Source organism: Suillus clintonianus (genome assembly GCF_016758775.1).
Source record: "Suillus clintonianus strain FC179 chromosome Unknown DEU56scaffold_7, whole genome shotgun sequence".
In the NCBI taxonomy this organism is placed as follows: Eukaryota; Fungi; Basidiomycota; class Agaricomycetes; order Boletales; family Suillaceae; genus Suillus; species Suillus clintonianus.
In genome coordinates, this window is record NW_024539231.1 from 686,538 (window position 1) to 712,290 (window position 25,753).

At 48.4% G+C, this 25,753-nt stretch overlaps 10 protein-coding genes across 10 annotated transcripts; 9 read left to right on the top strand and 1 right to left on the bottom strand.

Annotated features, from left to right (window-relative positions):
* Nucleotides 1–466: 466 nt before the first annotated feature.
* Nucleotides 467–3,246, bottom strand: DEU56DRAFT_521551 (uncharacterized protein). Its single transcript, XM_041346614.1, has 3 exons — nt 2,244–3,246; nt 1,862–2,188; nt 467–1,803 (listed from the first exon to the last, which is right to left on the bottom strand). The coding sequence occupies exons 1-3, from the start codon at nt 3,104–3,106 to the stop codon at nt 840–842; spliced, it is 2,154 nt and encodes a 717-aa protein (XP_041213548.1). The 5' UTR covers nt 3,107–3,246; the 3' UTR covers nt 467–839.
* Nucleotides 3,247–4,303: 1,057 nt separating this feature from the next.
* On the top strand, nt 4,304–8,712 carry DEU56DRAFT_521616 (uncharacterized protein). Its single transcript, XM_041346615.1, has 19 exons — nt 4,304–4,488; nt 4,552–4,681; nt 4,737–4,865; nt 4,919–5,057; nt 5,107–5,264; nt 5,315–5,403; nt 5,457–5,571; nt 5,630–6,225; nt 6,280–6,441; nt 6,488–6,626; nt 6,683–6,808; nt 6,861–6,990; nt 7,043–7,298; nt 7,349–7,454; nt 7,504–7,604; nt 7,655–7,691; nt 7,747–8,228; nt 8,286–8,506; nt 8,558–8,712. The coding sequence occupies exons 1-19, from the start codon at nt 4,348–4,350 to the stop codon at nt 8,562–8,564; spliced, it is 3,264 nt and encodes a 1,087-aa protein (XP_041213549.1). The 5' UTR covers nt 4,304–4,347; the 3' UTR covers nt 8,565–8,712.
* A 2,199-nt stretch (nt 8,713–10,911) lies between these two features.
* DEU56DRAFT_727287 (uncharacterized protein) lies at nt 10,912–11,664 on the top strand (the record flags this gene model as incomplete). Its single annotated transcript, XM_041347973.1, has 1 exon — nt 10,912–11,664. A coding segment is annotated over one exon (753 nt), but the record flags the coding sequence as incomplete, so codon positions are not given.
* A 63-nt stretch (nt 11,665–11,727) lies between these two features.
* Nucleotides 11,728–12,060, top strand: DEU56DRAFT_718845 (uncharacterized protein; the record flags this gene model as incomplete). Its single annotated transcript, XM_041347648.1, has 1 exon — nt 11,728–12,060. A coding segment is annotated over one exon (333 nt), but the record flags the coding sequence as incomplete, so codon positions are not given.
* Nucleotides 12,061–12,186: 126 nt separating this feature from the next.
* DEU56DRAFT_868903 (uncharacterized protein) lies at nt 12,187–13,092 on the top strand (the record flags this gene model as incomplete). The annotated part of the gene is made up of 2 exons (XM_041355524.1): nt 12,187–12,525; nt 12,547–13,092. 2 exons carry the CDS (start codon nt 12,187–12,189, stop codon nt 13,090–13,092), a joined length of 885 nt encoding a protein of 294 aa, XP_041213552.1.
* Nucleotides 13,093–14,484: 1,392 nt separating this feature from the next.
* Nucleotides 14,485–14,760, top strand: DEU56DRAFT_727567 (uncharacterized protein; the record flags this gene model as incomplete). The annotated part of the gene is made up of 1 exon (XM_041347992.1): nt 14,485–14,760. A coding segment is annotated over one exon (276 nt), but the record flags the coding sequence as incomplete, so codon positions are not given.
* Nucleotides 14,761–15,426: 666 nt separating this feature from the next.
* On the top strand, nt 15,427–15,681 carry DEU56DRAFT_727195 (uncharacterized protein; the record flags this gene model as incomplete). Its single annotated transcript, XM_041347968.1, has 1 exon — nt 15,427–15,681. A coding segment is annotated over one exon (255 nt), but the record flags the coding sequence as incomplete, so codon positions are not given.
* A 63-nt stretch (nt 15,682–15,744) lies between these two features.
* On the top strand, nt 15,745–15,969 carry DEU56DRAFT_713365 (uncharacterized protein; the record flags this gene model as incomplete). Its single annotated transcript, XM_041347545.1, has 1 exon — nt 15,745–15,969. A coding segment is annotated over one exon (225 nt), but the record flags the coding sequence as incomplete, so codon positions are not given.
* Nucleotides 15,970–16,491: 522 nt separating this feature from the next.
* Nucleotides 16,492–17,924, top strand: DEU56DRAFT_958187 (uncharacterized protein; the record flags this gene model as incomplete). The annotated part of the gene is made up of 6 exons (XM_041359275.1): nt 16,492–16,779; nt 16,831–16,980; nt 17,029–17,118; nt 17,173–17,347; nt 17,400–17,629; nt 17,688–17,924. 6 exons carry the CDS (start codon nt 16,492–16,494, stop codon nt 17,922–17,924), a joined length of 1,170 nt encoding a protein of 389 aa, XP_041213556.1.
* A 682-nt stretch (nt 17,925–18,606) lies between these two features.
* On the top strand, nt 18,607–19,233 carry DEU56DRAFT_727525 (peptidase M17, leucyl aminopeptidase; the record flags this gene model as incomplete). Its single annotated transcript, XM_041347989.1, has 5 exons — nt 18,607–18,667; nt 18,721–18,787; nt 18,843–18,888; nt 18,944–19,073; nt 19,094–19,233. 5 exons carry the CDS (start codon nt 18,607–18,609, stop codon nt 19,231–19,233), a joined length of 444 nt encoding a protein of 147 aa, XP_041213557.1.
* Between the last annotated feature and the right edge of the window lie 6,520 nt (nt 19,234–25,753).

Sequence of the window (25,753 nt, forward strand, 5' to 3'; positions counted from 1 at the left end):
CAAAGCGAAGTACCAGGGCGTACGTATGAGAACCAGTATGTACGGCGTGTGGACTTCGTACTTGACTATTGAATGCTGGGGAAAGGAGGTGCATGACTACTTACCTACGGGAACGGGATGAAGGTGAAAAAGAAAAGCTAAAAGCTAAACTAACCACCGAAGGGGGTAACGGATGTAAGACAGGAGGAAAGGGAGCTACCACAGCAGCGGCAAAAGCGGAAGGATGGGGAATGAGAGAATAGCAAATGTTTTTGTAGCGTTAATAATTTTCTGCATGTTTTTTGGAGTGATTTCGTTATGCGTACCGAATGAGAAAAACGTAGCAGAAGAAACACCAAAGCCGAAGGCAGGAAAAAAAAGTCGTGAAAGGTAATTAGTTAAGGAGCATGAGGATACCGGAATGATAAGTGGATACATCGACGATAAAACAGTGAACTGAAAGCCGCGAATGTTCAATCGATGAACGCGGTATGGCACAGAGATAGTCCAAGGATATCGTCGGTCTTCACACCAGCCAGCGAGAAGAGCGAGTGCGCATATAAATAAGAATATACGCGATCGAAATGATGAAGATCAAGAAGATTGAACAGGCTATTTGTCCCCGAGACAGGATGGATATGTCTTGAAAGCGTGGGGATCAAGTTTGTATAGAACAATGCCGGCGACAAAGAGAAAGAGATCCAGTATTGACAACCGCGAAATGATGGACAGAGGGAGCGAAATTATGGCACGGCACGTAGGCTGTGCCGTCGGAGTCGATTGCAGTAGTGTTGAGAGCCGGAAAACATGAGAAATTGAGATCTAAGATGCGCGCGAGCATCTGGTCCAGAAACACATCTTCAAGCACGGACCCAGGACGACTGGTAATTGATAGGTGGGTGGGGGCCAAAGAGGACTCGAGGCGCGGTGAATCCATATGGCTCAGCAGACGGCCAATTTGCCATCGGTTGAGAGGGATAACCCGTTCCATCGAATGAAACACGAACTTGACCACACTGATAGTCAAAGCCGATTGGGTACGAGTAACCAGAATTAGGTGGGGAAAATGCATCGGCATCACAACGCGGCTGCGAAGGGGGTTGAACGATGACAGATTGTGGGTAATAGTAATCGTTCGACGGAGCTGGTTTGGAATACGAGGCGCTAGAATAATCCGGAGGCAGCTTCACAGGTACATAAGCGACGGCGGAGGTCCAACACACTGCTGGTGGCTGAACAGGCATATACAGCGCAGGACGATCACCAGTCCGGCGGATGGGCTCATCAGCCGCTGGGCTCCATTTGGACGGAGGAGGGAGCGTGTTCCTATTCTGGCTGGTCGTGGACTCACGAAGCGCCCTCCGCTCAACCTCAACCTTCGAAGCCAGTTTTGAGCTGCGTCGGCTCATAGCACTCCCATTGCTCGCGCAGCGCCTTGGCAAATACTCTTCCCGAAGCGGCCCATCCTCATCGAGATCAATGTCATAAGCTTCGTGGGAAGCTTCGGTGCACGTTTCTGCCCCATTGAGTTTTTCCTTGCTCCTGTGCTCGAAGCTAAGGAAGACGGGCTCTGAACTGGGATGCGCGAGAGGTGCTTCCATGATCTCCTCAATGATTTTTCGAACGATCAATTGAGGATTCGAAGAAGGGCGAGATATCGGTTGAGCGTAGGAAGGGGGCGAAAGCGAGATATGATATGAGAACATGTGCCCCAGCCACTGGCGCCAAGCAGCAGGCGAGATTGTAAGGTCATGCGAAAGGATGTCTAGGGCAAGCGATTCGAGCTTGTTAAGCGAGTGGACAGGAAGTTTGCAGATGGTGTGCCTAAAAGAAAAGGAATTGGTCATTTTGGCTGGACACGGACCGCGACTGCGATACTTACCATGTCTTATTGGAAAAGGTGTGGTCGTCAAGCCACTTGTTCGCCAGCATAAATCCTAGGACGATGAGTCTGAACGTGGCATTGGCTTCCAACGTTTTCCCGTCAACGCCGCCAGTTGTATCAAGCAGTTCGGCTCTAAATCTTCGTTCTTTCACATGCTCCAACCCTAAAGGGACCCCACTAAAGTATATTGGTAAGCGAGCGATGTACCACAGCGCGAGTAACACAGCCGATGGTTGTAGAAGTGTCGACATTAGAAGAGAGTGAACTGAGGCAGATAAGTGCATTGGAGCTGTAGGGGCTGGCTGCTGGCTGCTCATCGAAGGACTGCACGTATTTCGTCAACATTACGCAATTTTAAGAGAGAAAAAAATTAACGTACGTGTAGCGAGAAACTGCAGGCGGAAGAACAATTGAATTTTTGCAAACTTTCCAGACATATGAAACGATCCAGTCCGCCATGGGCTCCGCGAACATCTTATACTTGGTCGACGCAGATGGCGCAGAATCAACAGAAGCGACAGACTCTTGCTTGACGGGATCCGCGTACTGATAGTCGACCATATCGTAAGATTGGAGTCCATATTGATACAAACTCTCCTGTCTGAGCGGGATTTGGTCGGACGTGGCAATCACACGGTCCACATACTCTGCAAAAGGAGTCATGGGTCCGATGGGACTAGAACCCAAGTCACCATTGATCATATCTTCTGAATCGTCCTCCAGGACAGGTGCGAATGCGTTGTCGACCCGAGGCCATACGTAGTCCTGCGTAGATGAGTCATCCGGGCTGTGGTAACCCTCAGTACTCCAGACGGATGCATAAGTTGAGGTCTTGTGCTCGTCATGCATTGGTTGGTCAACGCCACTTGGCGATGGATTCAAGGCACACTTTTGACTGAAGGCGTTCAGGGGCGGAAGACATGCCTCCGCATGATTTCCTTTACTGACTTGCACGTCGACCGTACTAGTCAACCCTTGGTGAAAACCCTGTTCTCTCTGGTCTTCAGAAGTGAAGCGCACGTCGTCTTCCCAAATGCGACGAGTTTTGGTCCTCCTCCAAGAAGGCAGGGAATTGATCCACTGATCACGACTGCCAAACGACGGCGGTGGGCCAGTCGGCGAGACAGGCAGTGTGTGCTTCAGATTGTGGAAGACGGACGAGTGAGACTTCGAAGCGTCTTCAGTTTTGGAGTGCTTATGAACTTGATGCGCCGGTGGTCGGCAAGGGACAGGGACTGGCATCTGCAGATGAAGAAGGATTGAGAAGAGAGCGCCCGATGCACTATAACGCGCAGCAGCGAACGACTCTGATATCTAGTGGTGGAAGAGCCTCCCGAAGGATGGAATTGGAGGTGGAAATCGTAAGATGGGTCGTAAGCAGATCCAAGAGCAGAAGGAAGAGGAAAATGGAAGGCGATGAGTGGCAAACGCGCAGCGAAGGCGTGCCTTTTTGTATGCTCTGAAATTTGGAAAACGGATGAGCTGTCGATGAGAGGATATCGAAGCGTCGGATGCTAGTGATTTACCTTGTACCACCGAGAGCGTCTCCGACTTTAAACCGAATCTGAAACCGATACTCGAGCGAATCGATCGCAACGAAGCCGACGCTGTCGCAGACGATGAGCCGAAACGAGAACGGTGAGTGAGTTGGCGAGAATGTGACCGACTGCGAAGTCGATCCACAGCCAGAATCGTGGTTGAAAGAATCTGAAGAAGCCAAAATTTCTTATAATGCTCTGATTATGTCATAATTTCTCACAGTCGTTTTTGATTTGATTCCGCTTGCGGAGCGCAGTTGGCGCAGGAATTTGACCGCGACCAGGCTGCGATGCCATCATTGACTCATGCTATGACCACGTCACCCAGCACCACGACATGCTCATATCGTCCTAGGTTACACAGTCTGCCCGCAGTTTGCTGACGTTTGCGTCTCTGCCGACATGCTATAACACGCTCACCCGTAATCACAAACGTGGATGACTCAACCGAATCATCTATTGATCCATAATCGTTCCGTGAAATGACTGAACACGAGGACGCCTTTCTATGTCCACATCCACTTGGCCACGTTATTTTGGAACCCCACTTGTCATCGTTATCACCTAGAGGCCAAATGGCTTTCTCAGCGTTCCGGTTCATGTGAATACGCCCCAATTGGTAACTCAGTCAGGAACTTCACTAGTCTAACACCCAGTTTAGGATTGCTTCGTTGTTGCGGGGCATGCTGTTCCTTTACTAACTTGAATCATATGCAGCACTGCACCGAGCCAGATTTAGTTGTGTTACCCAAGCCACATCGATAAGATCAGGTCTAGGCACTATAGGCAGGTTCAGGGGATCGATAGCGATGCCGTGCGGTACTACTTGAGGGGTAAACTTGGCGTAATTCGTAGGTCACGTGCTCACGTGATATCTAAGTCCGTGACAAGTCATGTTCGTCGTTACGAATATCATAAACTACTGCTTAGGCTACGTCCATCATCATGAGCGGCATGATCTTTGCAGCCCCGCCTTCATACTCTATTGGGGAACAAGATGGTGCAAATACCGCATCGCAGCTGGGACTAGACTCCATAACATTAGGACAGCTCAAGGCGATGGTTACATGCGCGCCGAAGCCAAAGGCATGTTTCCCGGAGGCTCTGTTCGTCGTTTCACGTACTCATGATGTATTATCATATAAATAGCAATCGTTTTATGACTTTCGCTACGACGATGAAGACACGGTTATGAATGAAATCGATGAATTTTACTCGTACGTAGAAATGCCGCAAGTCGCGGAAAACCTAAAAGCATGGAAAGGCTCTTTTCCCGGAGGTACGCAGCTTCGTCCATCACACGTCAGAATCAGACATAACCTTCATGTTCATAGAGTGGACGAGCACCGATACTACTCCTGCACAGCGGAAGGCACACGTTGAGGTACTCCTCGAAAGTCTCGAGCATCGGGACGCAGAGATCCGATTTACGAACGCTCGTCGGCTCTTTTACGTCCTGCAAGGTCCCGTTCTCATACGCGACGAAACGACGAGTACTCATACGTTCCTCACATAGGTACCTTTGCCGAGACAACGTCTCCAGAGCATCAGTTGCACTGGATCTACGAGAACTGCAAGGTCGTACGAAGTGCAAATGGATTGAGCACAATCGTCGAATCAATGAAAATCGCGAGTCAGAAACATGATCTACTTTGGTATGCATTTATTCAGTACGTGGTCGGTTATCTGACGTTTAGATAACAGCTCGCTCTCAGATGCGGATACAGCCCACTTCCAGATTACCCCTACTGAAAAGGCTGACTTTCTAGAAGAGGTCACAACCGAAATCTCGGTTTATCTCGGCATGATGTACCATCTCATCGAAATATTCAAGGAACGTGATGACTTCGCAGATGAATTAAGTACGTGCTGCAATGGGAAGACGTCTGCCAAGCTAATTCCGATCGGTTAGTGAGCATGGACCCGCCGTTACCGGTGTACTTGTTCAATGTGGTCTCTGCACTTAGGGACAAGAGCGCGAAAGGATACCCCATCAAGAAGGTTTGACACAGCAGCAGATCTGAAGCCGCGTTTCGAAGCTGAAATAAAATTAGCTACTCCTTGTGCTTTGGAAGACACTTCTCGCGTGTTGTGGTGGCATCAGGGAGCTTGCACGTGTCAAGAAGTTGGCCCGGGAATTTGCCAACCTTCCGTCTGTTCCCGACGAAGGCTAGTCACTTTTTCATTCATCAAAGCTTATCTGACGCTTTTTACGCGAATATCACAGCTGTGGCCGTCAAATGCACCCCGTTTGACATTGAAACGTTCCGGCAGGAGACTTCGGTGAAATATCCGACGTTCACGCCTCCAGTCCCACCTACGCAAGTTGATATACCTCCGATAAAACCCACGCCCTCCGTTTCCACTTCCAAATTAGCACAGGCATATTCTCCTATTCCTGTCCGCCATCACTATCACCACGATGATGCAGACTCGCAGCACTCCGGTCTCCCTAGTTCGCTGAATCATCAGCCATTCCAATCACATGTTCCCAATCCAGGATACCGTCCGGGTCCTCAGCCTGCAACACCTGCACCATCCCCGCCTCCTTCTCCCAAGCCCAAGAAACAGCAATATCAGACGGATCAAAATCGGCCATTTTTGTTTCCCTTCTCGCGAAAAAGTAGATTCGGCCCTAACAATGATCGCTTCGTACCGTTTGCCATCGACGAGGCGGACAAGCTATATAATCGGCATATGTATGTAAGTCTTTCGCTCTGGCAAATGTGGAAGACGAGAGAAGAGTGCATGACTGCCGAGAGCGGGCTTGACTGTATGCCTGGGTCTGAGGGGGATGCCGAACCACTCCAAATTACTAACGAGGTATGTCGTCCCATTTCTAATTTGGATGGCCGTTGCTGAGAAAATTTATTTCAGGATCTTGAGATTGCAGAGCCATTGCTAGATGTCGCACTGCTAGATGCGAAGATCACGGAAGCTGTTGCGGCCATAGGAGATGCCGCTTCCCCCGCCCAAGAGCGCAAGGCGAGGGAAAGAAAGGAAGACTTCATGCGCCTGAAGAGGGTGGAAGCAATCTATGTAAGTCCGCTCAGCGTCATATCGCCACTGGCTCACCTGCGTTTAGAGCGCTGTATTACCCGTCCTATCAGGATGGGTACTAGTTTTGCTGAAACTCCTTTTGGCCACTGTATCCGCTGGGACCGGGCAACAACAAGTTCCTCAGTCGTCAACATCATCGGTCTTCCCTCCCGGTGTTGCATCCCGTGTGTACCCCTATATCCGTTCTCCCAAACGTTGATCGTAATTTTATGTTGATTAGCTCCTGAGCAACCCCCCGCTCCACCACCAACACTCGACGACCTCGATGTGACCCGGCATCGCGAAATTACTTCCAAAGCTGTCTCAGCTATTTTATTGCTGACGTTGAAATGGTTCAAAGCTTCCCGTGAGTACTTCCCCTGACGTGTGTCAACGCATGTCTTAAGTAAATCTCACAGATGTGATGAAGTTTCATCATCTTGGCCAGCTTCTATTGGACACCAATTGCTTGCTGCTGATTTTGAAGATGTTTGGTCTGCAAGAAGTTTCGTCATCTGTCGTGTCGAAAGCTGATTCTCCCGACCACAAGTGAGTGAGACAGAATCTGCGAGCATTGATGCTCATCTTGGACATCACCCAGCTTCTTCCGGTATTGCCAGATACATCACGCAAAGATCGCTCCACGTCCGCAGGATGACAAACCTCGTGCTGGTGCCCACGTTGTGCTACAGACAAAAGTTCTTCCGAATGGCCAAAAGCACGAAGAAGAAGTCGAGATGCTGACTGAGTTCTCATGGCGCAACTTTTTTTCCACGATTAATTTTGCCAAGATTATGCAGAAGTTGTCCAAGAGCCGGTCACATCGCATATGGATGCTTGTGCAATACAAGAGCTCGGTGAGTGTGCTTGTTTGAGCTGCCATTGACTATTTACGAAACTTGTTTAGGCGGTGTTGAAACGCGTGCTACGAGTTTCGCATCCTTTGCTTCAGCTCCATGTTCTGAAACTCATCAAGAGTCAAGTACCCTTTTGTGGGAGGAAGTGGCGGCAATGTATGCGCGATAATGACGTTAGGAGGCGTTGACACTTACCCCTTGTTAGCAAATATGAAGGTTATCACGTCGATCTACTTGAACTGTCGCCCGGATCTGCGCGATGAGTGGCTAACTGGCACCGAGGTTGATGATATCTCTGACGCTCAGGTGCGTCACGAGTCTCGTTACTGTAGTGTCATATGCCGATGCCCTTCCAGGCACAAGAGCAAGCGCTGCGTCACCTCGTCAAGTATTGTATGCCCTTTTCCCGCACTTTTATGTACCACGCTCACTGCAACCCACTCCTTAGACAACAACAAACGCTATGGACCTCAGGCCCCGAGCCAGCAATCCCAGGCTCATCGGCGCTCTGTCAGTATTTCTCACAACATGGAAGGCCTGCCTCCAGGGTTAGACCTTGGAAATATCATCCGACCAATTGGCACTCCGAACGTCGTCGAAGCTGATGTCTTCCCACCTCCGCGCTCTCAAGCACCGGATCCATCCATATTCCTCCCCTACACTACTGAGGATCTTGCGTTTGAGGAGGAATACGAGGAGTACTTGTCTGACCTCGGTTGGTCCGACGACCAATCTGGCCTCCCACCATTCGGAACGATTTCAATGGGCGGGAACGCATGGCAGCGACTCCCAGAACTTGTCTCTAGTATCGCTGACAACATCAGTGACAGCGAAAGCGTGGTATCAATCGGCGACTTGGGCGATGACTCCAGACTTGACGTCGGTCGGGACGATCGTGACATACCAGATGAAAACCTGAATGATTGGGAGGTAAGTTAACGCCTGAATATTCGAAACGAGTTGCATCCCATTCATGATTTATTTCAGCATATGAGCCCCAAGACTATGGCTGCGTTGCCAAAATCTCCAGCAGGCAACCGTCGGTCTAGTTCAGGAGCGGGACTTCGCCCTGTTTTGCCGTTTGGTCTTGACGATGAGAATCCCATTGACTTGGAGGATGATGAACCTGAGCTCGGTCCTATACCTCGCGAGACCAATGGTCCTTTCGCTTCTGGTGGTGGTGTTGATGAAGTCGAGTATGCTTATGGGTAAGTCGAGCCATTATTTTTGCGAGCATGTCAAACTCACGCTATAATTAGCGTGTAACGTGTTAGACTGTTGCGTGTATATCTGTTGTTTGATATCGCAAGAAGTAATGTTTTGTTTTTCCTTGATGGAGGGCAGTGTGTATTTGGTCAACATTTTACAGTATCATTTTTCACTGAATCGTCGATGCATTGCTTTAGATGGTCCAATACAAGCATCAAATCAGCATCGGTGTGCAGTATGAATTTGAATTGTTTCAGTTGGTACGCAACAAAAATAGTGAAGCAGAGCGTTCGGTGCTGTGCACCGCTACGATAAACCGCGATGTACACCAACACAACTAGAGCTTTCCTTTCTAAGCAAGACCACTCCGAAGGTCAATGCGTCTGGTTGGGTATCTTGTTCTCCAACTAAGGGAGTCGCTGCCCCCAGGCCTCTGCAAGACGTGAACCCCAGTGATCCGGACTATTTGACAGACATGACGCCTTCTTAGGACAAACATCGCCTTGAATACTATCGCTGCTCTGGAAGCCATTGCGATTCGTCAAAGCTATGGCACCAGATTCATGCGTGGTGATTGTGTGCTGAGGTTTGTGATTGGGAAAGTTCTGGGTAGTTTCCCGTGCACATGGTAAAATGAATGTCTTACGCACCAGATGGGAATTGGTGACTTGGAGATGACGGGTGCGTTCAAGGAGCAGTTGACTGGGAGAGGTATTATACTCTGTTGGTTCCAGTTAACAGGATAGTGAGGCGCGATTCCCGCTACGTCAGTAGTGGGTCTTGTTCTGTCATCGCCCTTTTTTCGTGAACGACCAAATTTTTGGGTGGAAAATGCACTTCCGGCCCTAAATTGTTCTTTAATGGCCTTTAGTTCGCACGCATATCGATTCTGCTATAGCTACTTGCGGATTTTTCTAATCCCTAAGTCAATCATGTCTTCTACTTGTTGCGAGCTCCTTGGCTTTTTTTCTGACATTCCAGCCGTTATTCGTGTCGACAAAACGTGTCCTGATTCCTCCGTATCCTTGACTTTTCTGCACCGTTATAATGTGCCGCGTTCTGTCGTTAATCACGACGGGGTGGCTGTGGAGTCTACTTCTGGTCCTGCGCGTGTGCCTACTGTCGACGGTTGGTACAATTCCCGACAGCCGTTTCGTCCGGCCTATCTGAGCGGGTGCGATGTCGAGCTTGGTCTTGATTGGTTCGCATCTGTGAATGCGAATTTCGATGGTTCTCGATTTCAGCGCCCTTCGAAAATCGATGTCGCGCGGCTTCCCGTTGGTCACAGTTGGATTATCCAGTCTGGAGGTGTGTACATTGATCGGTTTTTGTTGGCGAGGGTGTTGACAGAGGGAGTGCAGGTACTTCTTCACATGCTATTGTTATAGGAGAAGATTGTCTCTCAGCTACCCAAGCGGGTTCATGTGAAGCTACCCAAGCGGGTTCATCTGTAATGCAGTTTGATAATCATGATGCGGATGATTTTTTTGAAGGCTACGAGAGATTGCGAATGCCGGCTCTCAATGCATTGGCAGCTGCCCATGGGCTTGCAAAAGATCAGGATTCGTCTATTGAAGATTTGCGTGATTCTATTTCTCGTCATGTTGGTACGGGGCTCTGTGGTTCTCATGAGTCCCAAACATTTGAAGGGTGTGAGTCATTGCGGAGCGTTTTTGACATGCATTGCGGTGACGAGGAGGTTGTGTTGTCTGCGAGAATAGCATTCCTAACAGCTATGTTGGCACGCACGAAACGGCGACCTTTAGAGCGATTGTTGAAGGCGAATGAAGTTGTTTTTGAACCGGGATCGAAGACAGGACATTTACGTCGGAAATTGAAGAAGCATATCAACTCGTTACAGAAAGCAAAGAACAAATCTTCTCAGCAGACTCGTATCCAATCGCAATTGTGTGATCGTGAAGACCGTCGTCGTCAACTCTGTCGAGAATGGCCACGTATTCCGACCTCGCAATTGAAGCAGCGTTTGGTGGAGATGTTCAAGGATGAAACATCGTCACAGAACTTAGCTACGTTTACCTGTGCGTCCTGTGCTGAGAGTGTGCTGTGCTCCGAACGGACAATGTTACCTTTGCAGGATATTGACTTGTCTCTTTTGCGCAGGCCCAATTTACAAACAGATCAGCACATGTCGAATGATTATTTCGATGGGGACTGTCCTCTTCCTCCACTCCCATTTTCGGATTTAGACGATCCACTCCATGGTTTGCTTATTGATCCGTCTGGGGTCCTACAGGGCAGTGATCAGGACATTCAGTTATCACTTTGCGATGTTTGTCGTCGAACTTTGAACAAAGGCAAACGACCAGCTCTCAGTCTTGCAAATAGGACTTTTTTGGGTGACGTACCAAATGAATTGAAGGACTTGACCGTCGTAGAAGAGGCTATGATTGCTCGTAGCCGAGCCAAATGTTGGATCGTTCAATTGAAAGAAGAAAACCAGGACCTGCAACTTCCTACCAGTCAGCGAGGAATTAAGGGTCACATAATCATCTATCCCCAACGTCCAGAAGGGATCGCAGCTGTCTTACCTCCTACGGTTGAAGATATTGTCACTCCAATTTGCGTAGTTTTTGTGGGTTCGAGTCCACCATCTCGTGCGTGGCTTCAAGAGAAAGCAAAACCTTTGATAGCACGAAGAGAGAAAGTTCGTTCAGCGTTGGTTTGGCTAAAAATACATAATAGGCTGTACAAGGACATCACCATTGACCACCGTGCTTTGGATTCCATGGAGGATGAAACATTGATGCCCTTTCATGTTGATCATGTTCTTCCGAGTGACGCAAGAGATTCGTTGACTTCGAGGTATGATGCAACCGAAGCAGTACAATTGGAGGATCAAGCAGACCGTGCTGAATCGCATGAAGCAACATTGGATTCAAAATTTGAGAGCATGGTAGTGACTGATGTTGATGGACATGCATCTGCAAATGAGTTACGCGCGGCAGCAGTTCGCCATATCAAAAACAAAGGTGGTGGATATCTACAAATCCCTCATGATCCTGAACCTGTGAATGAGTTTTTCAACCCCGACCTCTTTCCGATGATTTATCCCACCTTGTTTCCATATGGCTTGGGAGGCTTTGAGGATCATTTGCGTTCAGAACGCTTATCGATGAAGAGGCATGTCAAGCACTTATTCAATCTCGCTGATCGTCGTTTTCAGGAACACTACTCGTTCCTCTTCACAGCATTTAATATTTTGCAAAGGCGGGAAATTCTCCTACATACCTCTCTGAAGGTAAAGCGCGATTCCTTTCCCACTATAGCGACTAATCTCGCCTCGGTTTCTCCATGGGCTGTGCATTGTGTGACAGAGCGTGTGGCTCGAGGAGACATTGTTTCTGCAAACAACGAGGATGAGAAATGTGTACTGCGTCTAATGAAAGAAGTGCAAGTCATAACCTCACATGTTAGAGGATCTTCGCATGCAAGATTAAACATGCGTAACGAAATCCGCGGACTAATGTGTGAACGAGGCCTGCCGAGTTTCTATGTCACGATAAATCCGGCTGATGTCTATAATCCACTTGTTAAGTTTCTGGCTGGTGCTGAGATAGACATTGACAACCTTTTGCCAGAACAAGTACCGAAATTCTACGAACAGTCCATCCTCGTCGCCCGAAATCCAGCTGTTGCAGCCAAGTTCTTCAATATTTACATGAAAGCTTTCATTAAATGCCTTCTGCGGTTCGAGGGCAAGGGTTCAGACTTACATGAAGGAGCTCTCGGCACTGTCAGTGCATATTATGGATGTGTCGAAGCTCAAGGTCGAGGAACACTGCACTGCCATATGATGATATGGTTGGAGGGAGGTCTGAATCCTAATGAGATCAGGGACCGAGTATTACAAACCGAAGAACAAAGTTTCAAGGAGCGTCTGCTTCGGTATCTAGAGGACACTATTTCAACGTGCATCCCTGAATATTTAGATGAAGAATCATTAGAGTCTGATCAACATTCCCATCCTTGTTCTACCCGAGGAGTGAACTTTAATAATGTGACAGAGGACTTGTTACAGGCAATGCGCAACAAAGACGTACACTGTCTTGCGAAGAAGTGTCAGACTCACCGGCATTCTAATACATGCTGGAAATACTGGAGAGGGCCACCAGAACCGAAAGAGTGCCGATTCGATCTAGATGAAAAAAATGTGCATCCGATAAGCACTGTTGATCCGGTCTCCGGTGAGATCACACTGAAATGTCTTGATGGTCTAGTAAATCATTTTAATGCGACTATATTAGAGGCTGTTAGGTGCAACATGGATATCAAATTTATCGGTTCTGGACCTGCAGCAAAAGCGATACTATATTATATTACCGACTATATCACCAAATCTCAGTTGAAAACTCACGTTGCACTGGCCGCAATGGAAACAGCGATAAACAAACTAGAGGAGTATGATCCACATGATGATGATTGCACGTTGCGAGCGAAAAAGCTGCTGCAGAAATGTGCTCACTCAATGATTTCTCATCAGGAACTCTCTGCTCAACAAGTGTGCTCTTACCTCATGGATTTTGAGGACCACTTCACGAGTGATGAGTACCGTGGCTTGTACTAGACGAATTTCGAGTCTTTTGTCGAACAGTGTGTCCCGAGTCCTGAGTGTAATCAGTCGTCAACGGACATCGAGATTGCAAAAACAACGGATAACCATGACAATGAAACTGAAGAAACGGGTGATGAACCTTGTGAGGATCAACCACAAAAGCCTGTTGAAGGGACGCTTGATGATGACGGTATCTATGTTGAACAAGTTCAGAACGACGAGATCCGAATCAGCAGTGATAACTTTGGAAATCTTGTACCAAAAGCTGCTCAAGTGATGGACTATCTCCATCGAGATGAGAAATTCAACAACATATGCATATGGGATTTCGTGGCACAGGTGGACAAAGTTAGAAAGAGTAGGAAAGACAAAAATGATTCTGACGGACACTTTGATGATGACGACCTCGAAATAGTTGATGATGACAATGAAAATGATCTTGAAGAACCAATGAACGTAGATGAGCTTGATGAGGTTGAGAAACAGAATGGGGAATCACACTCACCTGTTCCTCGAGAAGAAGATATTCTTCAATCCACGTCCAGAAAACGGCCTTCTGGAGAGCTGCAAACAGGTCATTATGAATCACGTACCCACTTTCTGCGTGTCAGACAACCAGATAAACGGTTTGTACCTGTACCCATTGGTCCCCGTATTCCTCGTCGGGATCAGGAGCACGTCTATCCCAAATACTGCCGCCTTATGCTTGTCCTCTTTAAGCCTTGGCGATCTGTATCTGATCTTAAGCAAGCAACACAATCATGGACTGAAGCATTCCAAAAATTTCAACGTACATGCTCCCACACCGTTACTCGCATATTAAACAACATGCAGATATTGCATGAATGTAAAGATAGTCGGGACGACCATTTCGCAAACCGTCGACTTCGACATAAACTAGCAGGAATTTCTACTGAAATGATCAACCACACTCGTGGTAACCATGAGGATGATATATTTGTGGATGATGCTGATGAAGACATACTCGCTCATTTAGATTCTATGGATTCTTGTCGTTCTGTACACCGATCCACCATCAACGATGACCTAATCAGTTGTTTGCAGCATATGGAATCATGTCAATTTTTTGATAGCCTCTCGCATGCCTCATGTGCCGATGAATCTCATGTGATTACTACTGACAATAATGAGCCATTGGAAGAGAACATCCAGAGTGTTACACAAGAAAATGAGTGGCGAGATTGTTATGAAAAAAGACGAACGAGATGGAAAAAGAATCAAGCTGCGGATAATTCGCCCGAATCACATTCACTTACCAATGACAACATGCCGTCGGCGACCATTAAAACACTTAACAACAGGTCTCAGGAAATGCCTGATGCCCTCGTTCCGGACATTCAACATGATATTCATCCAATTGATCTATATCGTGATGTCAATACTATGCGTGTCGCTGAGGACTGGACTTTGAATGACGAACAATCAAGAGCTTTCCAGATAATAGCAGAACACAGTCGACTCAGTAATCCCGAACCATTAAGGATGTTCATTGGAGGACCTGCCGGAACTGGGAAATCGAGAGTCATTAATGCCTTGAAAGACTTTTTCGTCAAAAGGAACCAGACACGGCGATTCAGACTTGCCTCTTACATGGGAGTAGCAGCACGAAATATCTTGGGTATGACGCTACATGCATCACTCTTGCTAAATCAAAGGAAGTTGTCAGCTCCGAGTACTAAAATGAAGCGTGATCTCACCGCAATGTGGGAAGGCATTGATTACCTGTTCATAGATGAGGTATCCATGATTAGCTGTGATTTTTTGACCAAAATTCACGAGGCACTAGTAGATGCAAAAGGAAACATTGCACCTTTCGGAGGGATAAACATCATCTTCGCTGGGGATTTCGCTCAGCTCTCACCTGTAAGTGGCAAACAATTATATGCCCACCTTGATACTCGACGTTGTTCGACATCATCTAATCAAAAGAAAATATTTGGCCGACTGCTATGGTTGTCTGTGAAGACCGTTGTATTGCTAAAAGAAGTAATGCGTCAATCAGGTCCGGAAAACATACAGTTCGTAGACTGCCTCTCACGCCTACGTCAAGGCAAATGTACCCAAGATGACTACCAGCTTCTGCAATCAAGAGTGATAACCACCAGCGCGAGACACACAAGCAACTGTGAATGGAAGGATGCTCCCATCATCGTCTGCGATAATGAAAGTAAAGATGAACTGAACGTGAGGATGACGATAGCATTCGCGCAAAGAACTGGACGCACCCTTCATTGGTACCACTGTACAGATAAACATCAACGAAAACCCCTGCATGACGAAGCTCTCATCAACAAATTACAACACCTGAATTCTGGAAAAACTAACATGCGTCTTGGAAAAATTCCGCTGGTGATTGGCATGCCCATCCTTGTGTCTCAAAACTTCGATGTTGAAGGTGGAATTGTCAACGGGAGTACAGGAACACTCAGAAAAGTAAGATACTCACTCAACCATGAAGGACAGCGAATTTTAAGGTCCTGCATTGTGGAAATCAGTCACTCGACAGATGAAACACTTCCAAACCTACCCCCACATCATATCCCCATCCTCGAAGACTCTGTAGAACTTAGATTTACTCACCCAAACTCTAAGAAAACATGTCGCATTACTCGTACTCAAGTTCCAATCCTGCCTGGTTTCGTGATCACCGCGCATAAATCCCAAGGACAAACAATGCAGAAAGTGATTGTCGATCTTGGTAACAAATGGTGCCGAGGAACTGAAAAACCTTATGTTATGGTCTCGCGCGCCACTTCTCTACAAAGCTTATTCATTCTACGTCCATTCTCTTATAACACAATCTGCTCTCACCCTTCTGAAGATGTCCGACGAGAAATGGTTCGTCTAGATATACTCAATCTCAATACACTGATAGACACACCATATGCGAGCCGTGAACAACGAGAACAGGCACAGCAACATCTTCCACCTCTTTGCAAACCTATTACAAATGATGAACCATGCTCTGAAAAAGACCCAGCCAACGCACTGAACAACCTACAACAGACCATCACTCTTCTTAATATCCATCAATCCAGCACAGCAGGCACCCAATCCGGGATAACACGACCACCACCACGACGGGAAAAAAGGAGGCGAACAGATGTTCACTACAACGAAGAAATCGCACAGGGACCCAGCTGTTCAACAGCTGATAACCCCACACCTGCAGATAACAACATCAGCATGCCTCCGCGACGCACCAAGCGCCGCAAAATAATGTCGCCGCCATCCGCATGAATCTTTGTCAACAATCGCATACCTCATATGAATATTTGTCAACGAACCATACCGTTCAGTGCGTCATACCCTTGTAATCCCTACCTCAAATTATATAAACACAGACTCAGCGCAATTCACCTTCGCCACTCTCACACCCAGACCACCATCATGTCTACTGTCCCTGATACAGAAGTACAGTGTTTCTCACAGCGTGCCGCTGATGGCATATACGATCGTGTGGCCGACGCAATAAACAACCTTGGCAAAGACGCTTTAGGAGACGCCGACTTCGGCATTGATTGGATCACGACCGTGCAAGACAATTACAGCGGGACCAACTGGTCCTATGTAAATGCAAAGGATGGTCACCCATTCAGGACCAACATCGTCGGGCAAATCACAACTTCTTCTTGCGGTACAAAACATTCTGCGAAAGGAACACACTTCACCAAAAAGGTACGCATGTCCCCTCCTAGTCCACCAGCACAAATTGACATACACAATAAGAACAAACCACTCGAAGACAGTGATACAGTCAAATGGAAATGGGCCCTTTCTAAGCCCACGATGTGCTCACCAAAGTTACAAGACATCTGGGAAAATCAATTGACGTCCATTGAGGATTGGATCACCGAGGAAAAAAAGAGGGCAGCGACGGTCAGTCTCACTCACGGCCACGTACAATAATTCACTCAGTCTCTATAGGGATCCAAAGTCAATGTATGCATCAACAAGAGCTCGCAGGACTTACAATACGCAGATCTTATCATTCTCACTTCTCAACGTATCTATGAAGTAAGTCTAATCACAAACGCACAAACACGACATCCATTGACGACCTTATCACAGAAATCAGATGGCAAAAACACGACATCCGCTGACCAGAACACTGCTCCTCGACGTACGAAACGGAAGGTTGCAAATGAAAACAGTGCTATGGAACAACAGTCCACTCCGATCTCCACAGCTTCCATTGCGAGCGCGAGCTCAAACACGAGTGTACCAGCACCTACCGCGAACAAAGGTACATACTTTGTTCAACATCACCATCTTACCGAACTAACATCTGAGTCAAGTCACTGCAGGAGCATTGTATGACCCCAGAATCCTCCCTGACTATCGCGGATCCTATTTTCAATTAAGGCAGAACATGCTTCGGCAACTGAACATCTACGACACTCCAGAGAACAATCTAAAGCTGATCCCCATGCATGAGACGTACTCGAAATTGAGACCAGGCACCCTCGTTCTCGCCGTCTGCGATGCTCACGTATACAACATAGTACAAAGTGGCCTGCCCACTAGCGTGTGTATCAAAAAAAAAGTTCACCAACGCAGAAACTAACCTTTGACTCGAATTCCAGACTTTCCAACTCGGTGTACAAGCGATAAAGGTCCTCGCACCATCAGATGAGCCTATCGAAGAACGCTTCATCCCTGTACTCTCCACAACATCGACTGCCCTAAACAAAGATGATTCCGCCATTGCAGCCTTCTCAACCTTCGATGTCGCGACCAATCCTACCAAAAAACAGAAATCTGTTGGCGAACAGAAGAAAGAGGGAAAGGGAAAAGGAAAAGAGAAAGAAAAAATGGACTGATCATGTGATTCATGTCTCGTCTACTTGTAATTGTATTGTTCATTGCGTCTCGTCTCTTTCAAGTTGTATTTGTAACCCATTCTGTAGCGCAGCCTCGTCTCCTCTCCGGAAACCATTGAAATTCACATTATATGCTTGAATAAATATACCCGCGGAAGATAGCCAGAGGACTCGCACCCATCCTAGGTAATTTAAGGATCCAGTGGTGGGTCTCATTGCCAGCTCTACACTGTCTCGCATACCCGGTACACTGCCATGACAGTGCGATCCGGGGCCAGCACTAGACGTGGGGATGTGGTTCATGATAAACGAAATCGATAGCCAGAGGACTCGCACCCATCCTAGGTAATTTAAGGATGAAATGGTGGGTCTCATTGCCAGCTCTGCACTGTCTCGCATACCCGGTACACTGTCATGACAGTGCGATCCGGGGCCAGCACTAGACGTGGGGATGTGGTTGGTGATAAACGAAACTGCAATTCATGCGGGTTAAAAACCAGCGTGAATTCTCACGGGGTGAAAAAATGGGTACGCACAGCCACAATTATGGGCTGATAATGACCTGATAGTTACAAGGTAACGATGCATCAAAACGCACGTAGCGGGCTCTGCCGCGAGCGGCCCTTCCGCGTTATTTTTTTAGCATATCGTATAATTCGTGGAATGGGACAAAATCTACGCTATGAATGGCAAATCTGTTGGGGTCGACAACACGGATGCTGAAGGTCGTCTCGTTCTAGCTGGTCCGTACTCCTGCTATCCTCTGACGTCTTCAGGAATTCTAACTTTCCCAAAGACGCGTTGTACTGCACATCAACCGAGTTCAAGCCGCACACAATCATCGACGTTGCTGCTCTTACCGGGTATGTATTGATTGCTCACACTTTTCAGCTTCAATTTATAAGTTATTCATAGTAGGGCTATGGATTCCGCACTGGGTGAGATCTACACCGGTGTTTTGATGGTACGTTATTGCATTGTTGCCTACCGAGACGTCTTTAACCAAACTCTTGTATCAGACCTCCCATGCCCTTTGGAACCGACTGAGTGTTGCCAGAGAGAACGAGTACGATCGCTTCTTTCGCATGCCCCTTCACGAATATTATAGCCCACAAATCTACTCTTCTAATGCTGATTGGTGCAACGTCAGTCACCTATCTTGATGCGAGCGTTGCTTGAACTTGACGTTGTCTTTTTTTTTTTTCAAACGGGCGGGAAACCAGCAGGTGCATGCACCGCCGCGCTGTTCCTTAAGGCATTTGTAGATGGCACCGAGACCAAGGATCAGCAGGAACCTCCTGTCCGATAGGCTCACCTTGATATTCCTGGGACTATGGCGATAAGAACGTACTCGTTTATTCGAAATCAAGTGCAGGACGTATGTCGTGGGCACAAGTGCGATCTAAGCGCCCTTTATCATGACCTCACCATCATTAGTTTCTGATCACCGATCCCTCCATTCTAGTTCACGCGCCGATCACCATACCAAGAAAAAGGGATGACTAGGGCCCACGTCCTGTTCGGTAAGTCGTTTTAAAGAAATCGTAGGAGATGCATTTATCTAATATCATCACGCAGAGCGTTGGTAAAATATTGTCAGACGTTTCTCGAGCCAAGGATGAGATGTATCCGCAGAGATGCGTTCCTGCTCACTACCCTAGGCTTCTATCTTCTTGCAAAACATCGGTGACCATAGCGGTAGAATCTGTGCGCGCAGTATAATGAAATATTTGATGAAATAATTACTTGATTTGTGTGGACTAACTGTCTAACGTTTGGGGACTGTGCCTTGTTCACCAGTGTAATCAACGTTGCATTGATACATGTTCGTGTAAAGAGCTGCTAGACTATGTCACTGGCCTGTTGTTTCTCCCCCTTGTCATCAGGAATAGTCGTGACAAGCAACCGCTGCCCCAATGAGTCGATCACTCCCGCATATATGCATGCGCACTGGATCTCGTTGGGTGACACATCACACCAAAGGACAACGGCTGTAAGATTATTTCGATGCCAATGGATTCGATTATATAGGAATATAACGACAATGAGGAGCTAGAGCAGAGCGTAACTTTAAATTTGGTCCTGATACATCGTCTAGGACAGTAGCAACGTTGAGCGGCGATTACGATGAACAGGGAGAAAAGTTCAAACATGATTCATGTATTTCTATCTGACCTCTCCATACATCAACTACCGCAATACTATCATCGTGGAGTACGGCTAGATATGTCGAATTTAGAAAATGCGAGGGATGGACAAGAAAGACTAAGAACTCACGCATCTCGGCAATTCGACCATTGTGTCCCGTGTGCCATGCAGCTCAAATCAAGCTCGACACGTCCTCTTGGGATCACCATTGCAGTACCAGGAGAATAAAATGCATATCGGGAAGCTGGAGGTACCCAGAAAAGGAGCCGACGATTGGGTCCCACCACCCATCCATCACCTCCCAACAAGAAAGGTGTTGAATCGGAATCATGATAAGGGGTGCCCTCAAGCAGGTCAGCGGGGTTGCGCAGCACATGTCCCGAGGTGGATGAGAAGCAAATAAAATAATTGTTCCAGGTGTCGGATATGATAGGACTCGGACTCTCCTGTGTGCGAGGTGTTATGTCTAGAGAGAGTGCGGAGGAAGGTGGCTCGGTGGACTCATGGAATGGCTGCGCTGCATCCCACAGCCGGACAGTCTGATCCACCGAACCAGACGCGATGCGAGTACCATCCGGTGAGAACGAGACTGAGCTAATCCAAGAAGTGTGCCCCTCCAAGGGCTGACCCAATGGCTGACCCATTGCTGCATCCCACAGCCGGACAGTGTTATCCGAAGAACCAGACGCGATGCGAGCACCATCCGGTGAGAACGAGACTGACCAAACCGAGTCAGTGTGCCCTTCCAAGGGCTGACCCCATGGCTGTCCCGTTGCTGCATCCCACAGCCGGACAGTCTTATCCCTTGAACCAGACGCGATGCGAGTACCATCCGGTGAGAACGAGACTGACAAAACCCAGTCAGTGTGCCCCTCCAAGGGCTGACCCAATGGCTGTCCCATTGCTGCATCCCACAGCCGGACAGTCTTATCAAAAGAACCAGATGCGATGCGAGCACCATCCGGTGAGAATGAGACTGACCAAACCGAGTCAGTGTGCCCCTCCAAGGGCTGACCCAATGGCTGACCCGTTGCTGCATCCCACAGCCGGACAGTCTTATCCGAAGAACCAGACGCGATGCGAGCACCATCCGGTGAGAACGAGACTGACCAAACCAAGTCAGTGTGCCCCTCCAAGGGCTGACCCAATGGCTGTCCTGTTGCTGCATCCCACAGCCGGACAGTGTTATCCCAAGAACCAGACGCGATGCGAGCACCATCCGGTGAGAACGAGACTGACAAAACCCAGTCAGTGTGCCCCTCCAAGGGCTGACCCAATGGCTGTCCCGTTGCTGCATCCCACAGCCGGACAGTCTTATCCCGAGAACCAGACGCGATGCGAGCACCATCCGGTGAAAACGAGATTGAGTAAAATGAAGAAGTGTGCCCCTGCAAGGGCTGACCCCATGGCTGACCCGTTGCTGCATCCCACAGCCGGACAGTCTTATCAATTGAACCAGACGCGATGCGATCACCATCCAGTGAGAACGAGACTGAGCTAATCCAAGAAGTGTGCCCCTCCAAGGGCTGACCCAATGGCTGTCCTGTTGCTGCATCCCACAGCCGGACAGTCTTATCCATTGAACCAGACGCGATGCGAGTACCATCCGGTGAGAACGAGACTGACAAAACCGAGTCAGCGTGCCCCTCCAAGGGCTCACCCAGTGGCTGTCCCGTCGCTGCATCCCACAGCCAGACAGTGTTATCCGAAGAACCAGACGCGATGCGAGCACCATCCGGTGAGAATGAGACTGACAAAACCGAGTCAGTGTGCCCCTCCAAGGGCTGACCCAATGGCTGTCCTGTTGCTGCATCCCACAGCCGGACAGTGTTATCCGAAGAACCAGACGCGATGCGAGCACCATCCGGTGAGAACGAGACTGAGTAAATTGAAGAAGTGTGCCCCTCCAAGGGCTGACCCAATGGCTGTCCCGTTGCTGCATCCCACAGCCGGACAGTCTTATCCCTTGAACCAGACGCGATGCGAGTACCATCCGGTGAGAACGAGACTGACAAAACCCAGTCAGTGTGCCCCTCCAAGGGCTGACCCAATGGCTGTCCCGTTGCTGCGTCCCACAGCCGGACAGTCTTATCCCTTGAACCAGACACGATGCGAGTACCATCTGGTGAGAACGAGACTGACCAAACCGAGTCAGTGTGCCCCTTGATCATGGTCTGAACAGCCGCCCAGTCCAAATCACGTCCAGATGCCAGACGAAGGCTATTCGGAAACCTTGGAGTGAAATTGGTAGCTATGGTGGAGTTGATGGGGGAGAATGGTAGCGCCGATAAATACAGATGTGGCGTGCTGTGCAAAATCATGCCACCAAAGATTTGAATGAATCTTTGCACATCCATTGTGGTGGACCACACATCTTCGTATCTAGAATGGCCCTGTAATTGTTTGTGAGTTGTTCATCCGACACTGCCTGGTAGGCATGCGCTCACCTTCAGCCACCGGGTAATGAGTGGAAGCACAGCAACTGCGCCGCTGATCGCATTGAGAAGGCCGAGTGCTTCAATCCAGAAGAGCATTCGCTCGTTGTCGAAGAATGACCGTATTTCATTTGCGAGCTCCCTGTCAAAGTCCGTTGCTTGTACGTGCGTAGCCCAAAATCGGCAGGAATAGGACAGATGGGGGGAAATGGACTTTTTGACTCGTTGAGGCAGCTCGGTGTCTTCGTAATTAGGGATGTATGAAGACTTCAAATCACATATATTGAAACCAAGGCCATTTTCCATCACTCGAAGTGATGCGAATGCAAGGTCGCGCTGTATGTCAGTCAACTCGACGAAAAAGTCTCCGCTGGATGATTTGTCTGTCAGGAAGTCGCGGAAGGATGCATGTAGGGGTCGGATGGCGGAACATGAGTTCGTGGTGCCGCTGAGGAGGGATCCCATATATTTTATAACGCTTATGCTGTCATGCTTGCTCGGGTCAGGAAAGTAGCTCCGCATGGCATAGAGGGAATCGAAAGAAAGCGGTTCAGCTGTGCCAAGTATCTGTCCCATCACAGAACCAAACTTCGCTAGCGCTTCCTTGTACCCGTCAGCGTCATCATATTGATCCTCTGAAATGATTTCTTTCAGAATGAGATGATACATCTCATTCAACTTGTTTGTCAACCTCCCTGGATTGTGGTTCATGACGGCTTTGAAGCGAGAAGATGAGTTTGCGCCGAGCAGGTCTTTCTTGAGGTATTCGCAGGCAAGACGTGCCCACTCGAAAAGTCCTTCGGCTTTCCTGGCGAGGTTTGCGAACTCTCTGTCCCCAAAGCCCGACAGCCCGTTCAGCTCCTTAGACACAAAAGTATGGATGTCGCGCTCCGCGACCGCTTCCGGAATGTCATCCATGGACAACCGTAGAATATTATCGGCACCCTCAAACTCCTTTTCGATATCGCGAAGCGGGCGCGAGGTAATAAGAATCCGAAAGTTGGATGGGAGTTCGGTGATTTTAGGAAGTTCCTTGTCCTGAAGTTTACCGGCAAGTATGCGAAGAAGGTCCCGCCGCGTTTCCTCTCCGCCGCTCTCGTCCAGCGCTTCAATCACGATCAAGACAGGCCCTACACTTGACGCAGAGACCTTCTTTAGCGGGTCCATGACAAGGTTCTTCCACTGCTGAAAGATATCCGTCGAATTCTTGAGTGAAGTCTCATTTTTGACCGCATCCGCCAATCCTCGCCTTATCTCTGGATCACAATCAGCCAGGTCACGAGCGATGGTGGAGAAAACTTTTTTATGGCGCTTTTCTTCGGCCTTGTCAAAGCAGAAACATGACCCGAGCCTTCCCCTGTCTTTGAACCTCTTGGCAACCGTGTGAGCGATGGCTGATTTGCCCTTGCCTGCAGGGCCAGATAACCACAACACACGCTGAGCAGCATCGTCGCTGCTATTGATCCATTCTGTAATCTGGGAGAGAATGTCGGTGCGCGTTCCTGGTAGACAATGTTTCCTAGTATCTAGTCCTGCGTCCTTTGCATAGGCGATATCGCTGAGATCCATTGTGTCGCCTGCAGGAGTGTGAGGAGGCGTAACAATTGGAAGCACGTCCGAATACTCACCCGCACATTGAACAAAGATGGCTACGTCCAGAAGAGCTCGGTCCCGAAATTTCTGCATAAGCCTTTCCAAAGCGTCGCTGTACTGTTGAATCATAGCCTTAGTTGCCGAGACCAAATGTTTCCCCAGCCTTTTCCCTGTAATAAAGGTAGAAGATTAAGAATGTGCGAGCACGATAGCTCGCAACTCACAATAGCTCCTGATCTCTGCATAATCCCTGATGAAATGGGCGCACTCTCGAGTCTGGTGTGCGATCTGTCCAACAATGTCGCGCATCGAGTCAATCTGGGCAAGAGTGTCGTCCAGGGTCATGAAGGTATATACTTCACTTAGTTTCTTCAAAAGATCGAGTACCAAATTGTCGCGCTCCGCTTGAGCGAGAATGATCTACATGAAGTTATAACTTCTGATAAGGACACAGAACTCCGGCGCAACGGAACGTACTGAGGATGCAGCAGAAAGTACGCCCAGCGCCATGTTTACGTATGGATGTACCTATACCTTGGTTAGTTCTGTACCAACTAAGGAGAGCGGCCCATACATTCGCGATCTTCTTGATGATAGTGTCGAAAATTATGAGGGGTTGAAGGTATGTGGTCTGGAAGTTGTCTGCGGCAGCAAGACCTGCTGGGGCATTGTTGGCGGCGTCCGCCACGGATAGCGCAGGTCCCCCAAGTATTTTCATGCGTCCTGCAGCGTCTTCGGCACCCTGAAGTTTGGCGCTAACCGATTCGGGACCAGATGTTTCCTCCACACCAGGGGAGGTGACGAGAACCTGATAACCATTGTAATTTAGAGACGAAAATTAGATAATTTGACGCAAGTACCTTCGAAGTAAGTTCTCCGGATGGGCCTTGGTCGACGCAGCCACCGGGACCCCCAGTTGTGGTGGTGGGATGCATGCCGTCGGTGGGAGGTTTCAAATGCAACGTATCCTGGGCACCTCTGAGAAAAACTGAAGGATAAAGAGTTCGAACACCTACCTCAATATTCTGATTCGGTGCACTTTGAAGGTCGATGTCCTGAACCGCAGGAATGGGCTTCCGGGAAAACTTCAAGCATTTCTGCAAAATGTCAGTCATATTCAGAATCCGGACAACTCAGTGATATACTCACAGAAATTTTCTTAGGGATACCTTTGGTAAATTTCCGCATGGCTTGCCGGACTCGTCTATGGGTCGGTTCTGGACGGAGAACGTGTCAGAGGCAGGGATGGAATTTATTAGCGCTCATTCATAGTGAATGAGCTCATGGGAACACCTTGACATACCGAATTTTCACCAGCGGTTGCTTCGCAGACTTCTGGAGGAGGATCTGGCCTTTGACCTTCGCTTATCGTGGCGGTCGATTAGTGTGAGCGAAGTGGGGGCGCAGCAAGTAGTGGGTGGGGAAAGAGAATAGACCTCTGGTCATGTAGCACGGGCCGAACTAATAGCCTTGACAGCAAGCTTCGAAGCATTGCCAACACGTTGACTTTATTCTAGCGCTAATCATAATTACGGGCCACGGTATTGCCGAAGGAACAGTGAGGGCAAGATCTAGACGAACTTGACATATAAATGATCCGGGTGTTGATGGAAATCAATGCACAATTGATTCACTATGCCAGATGTAGCATGC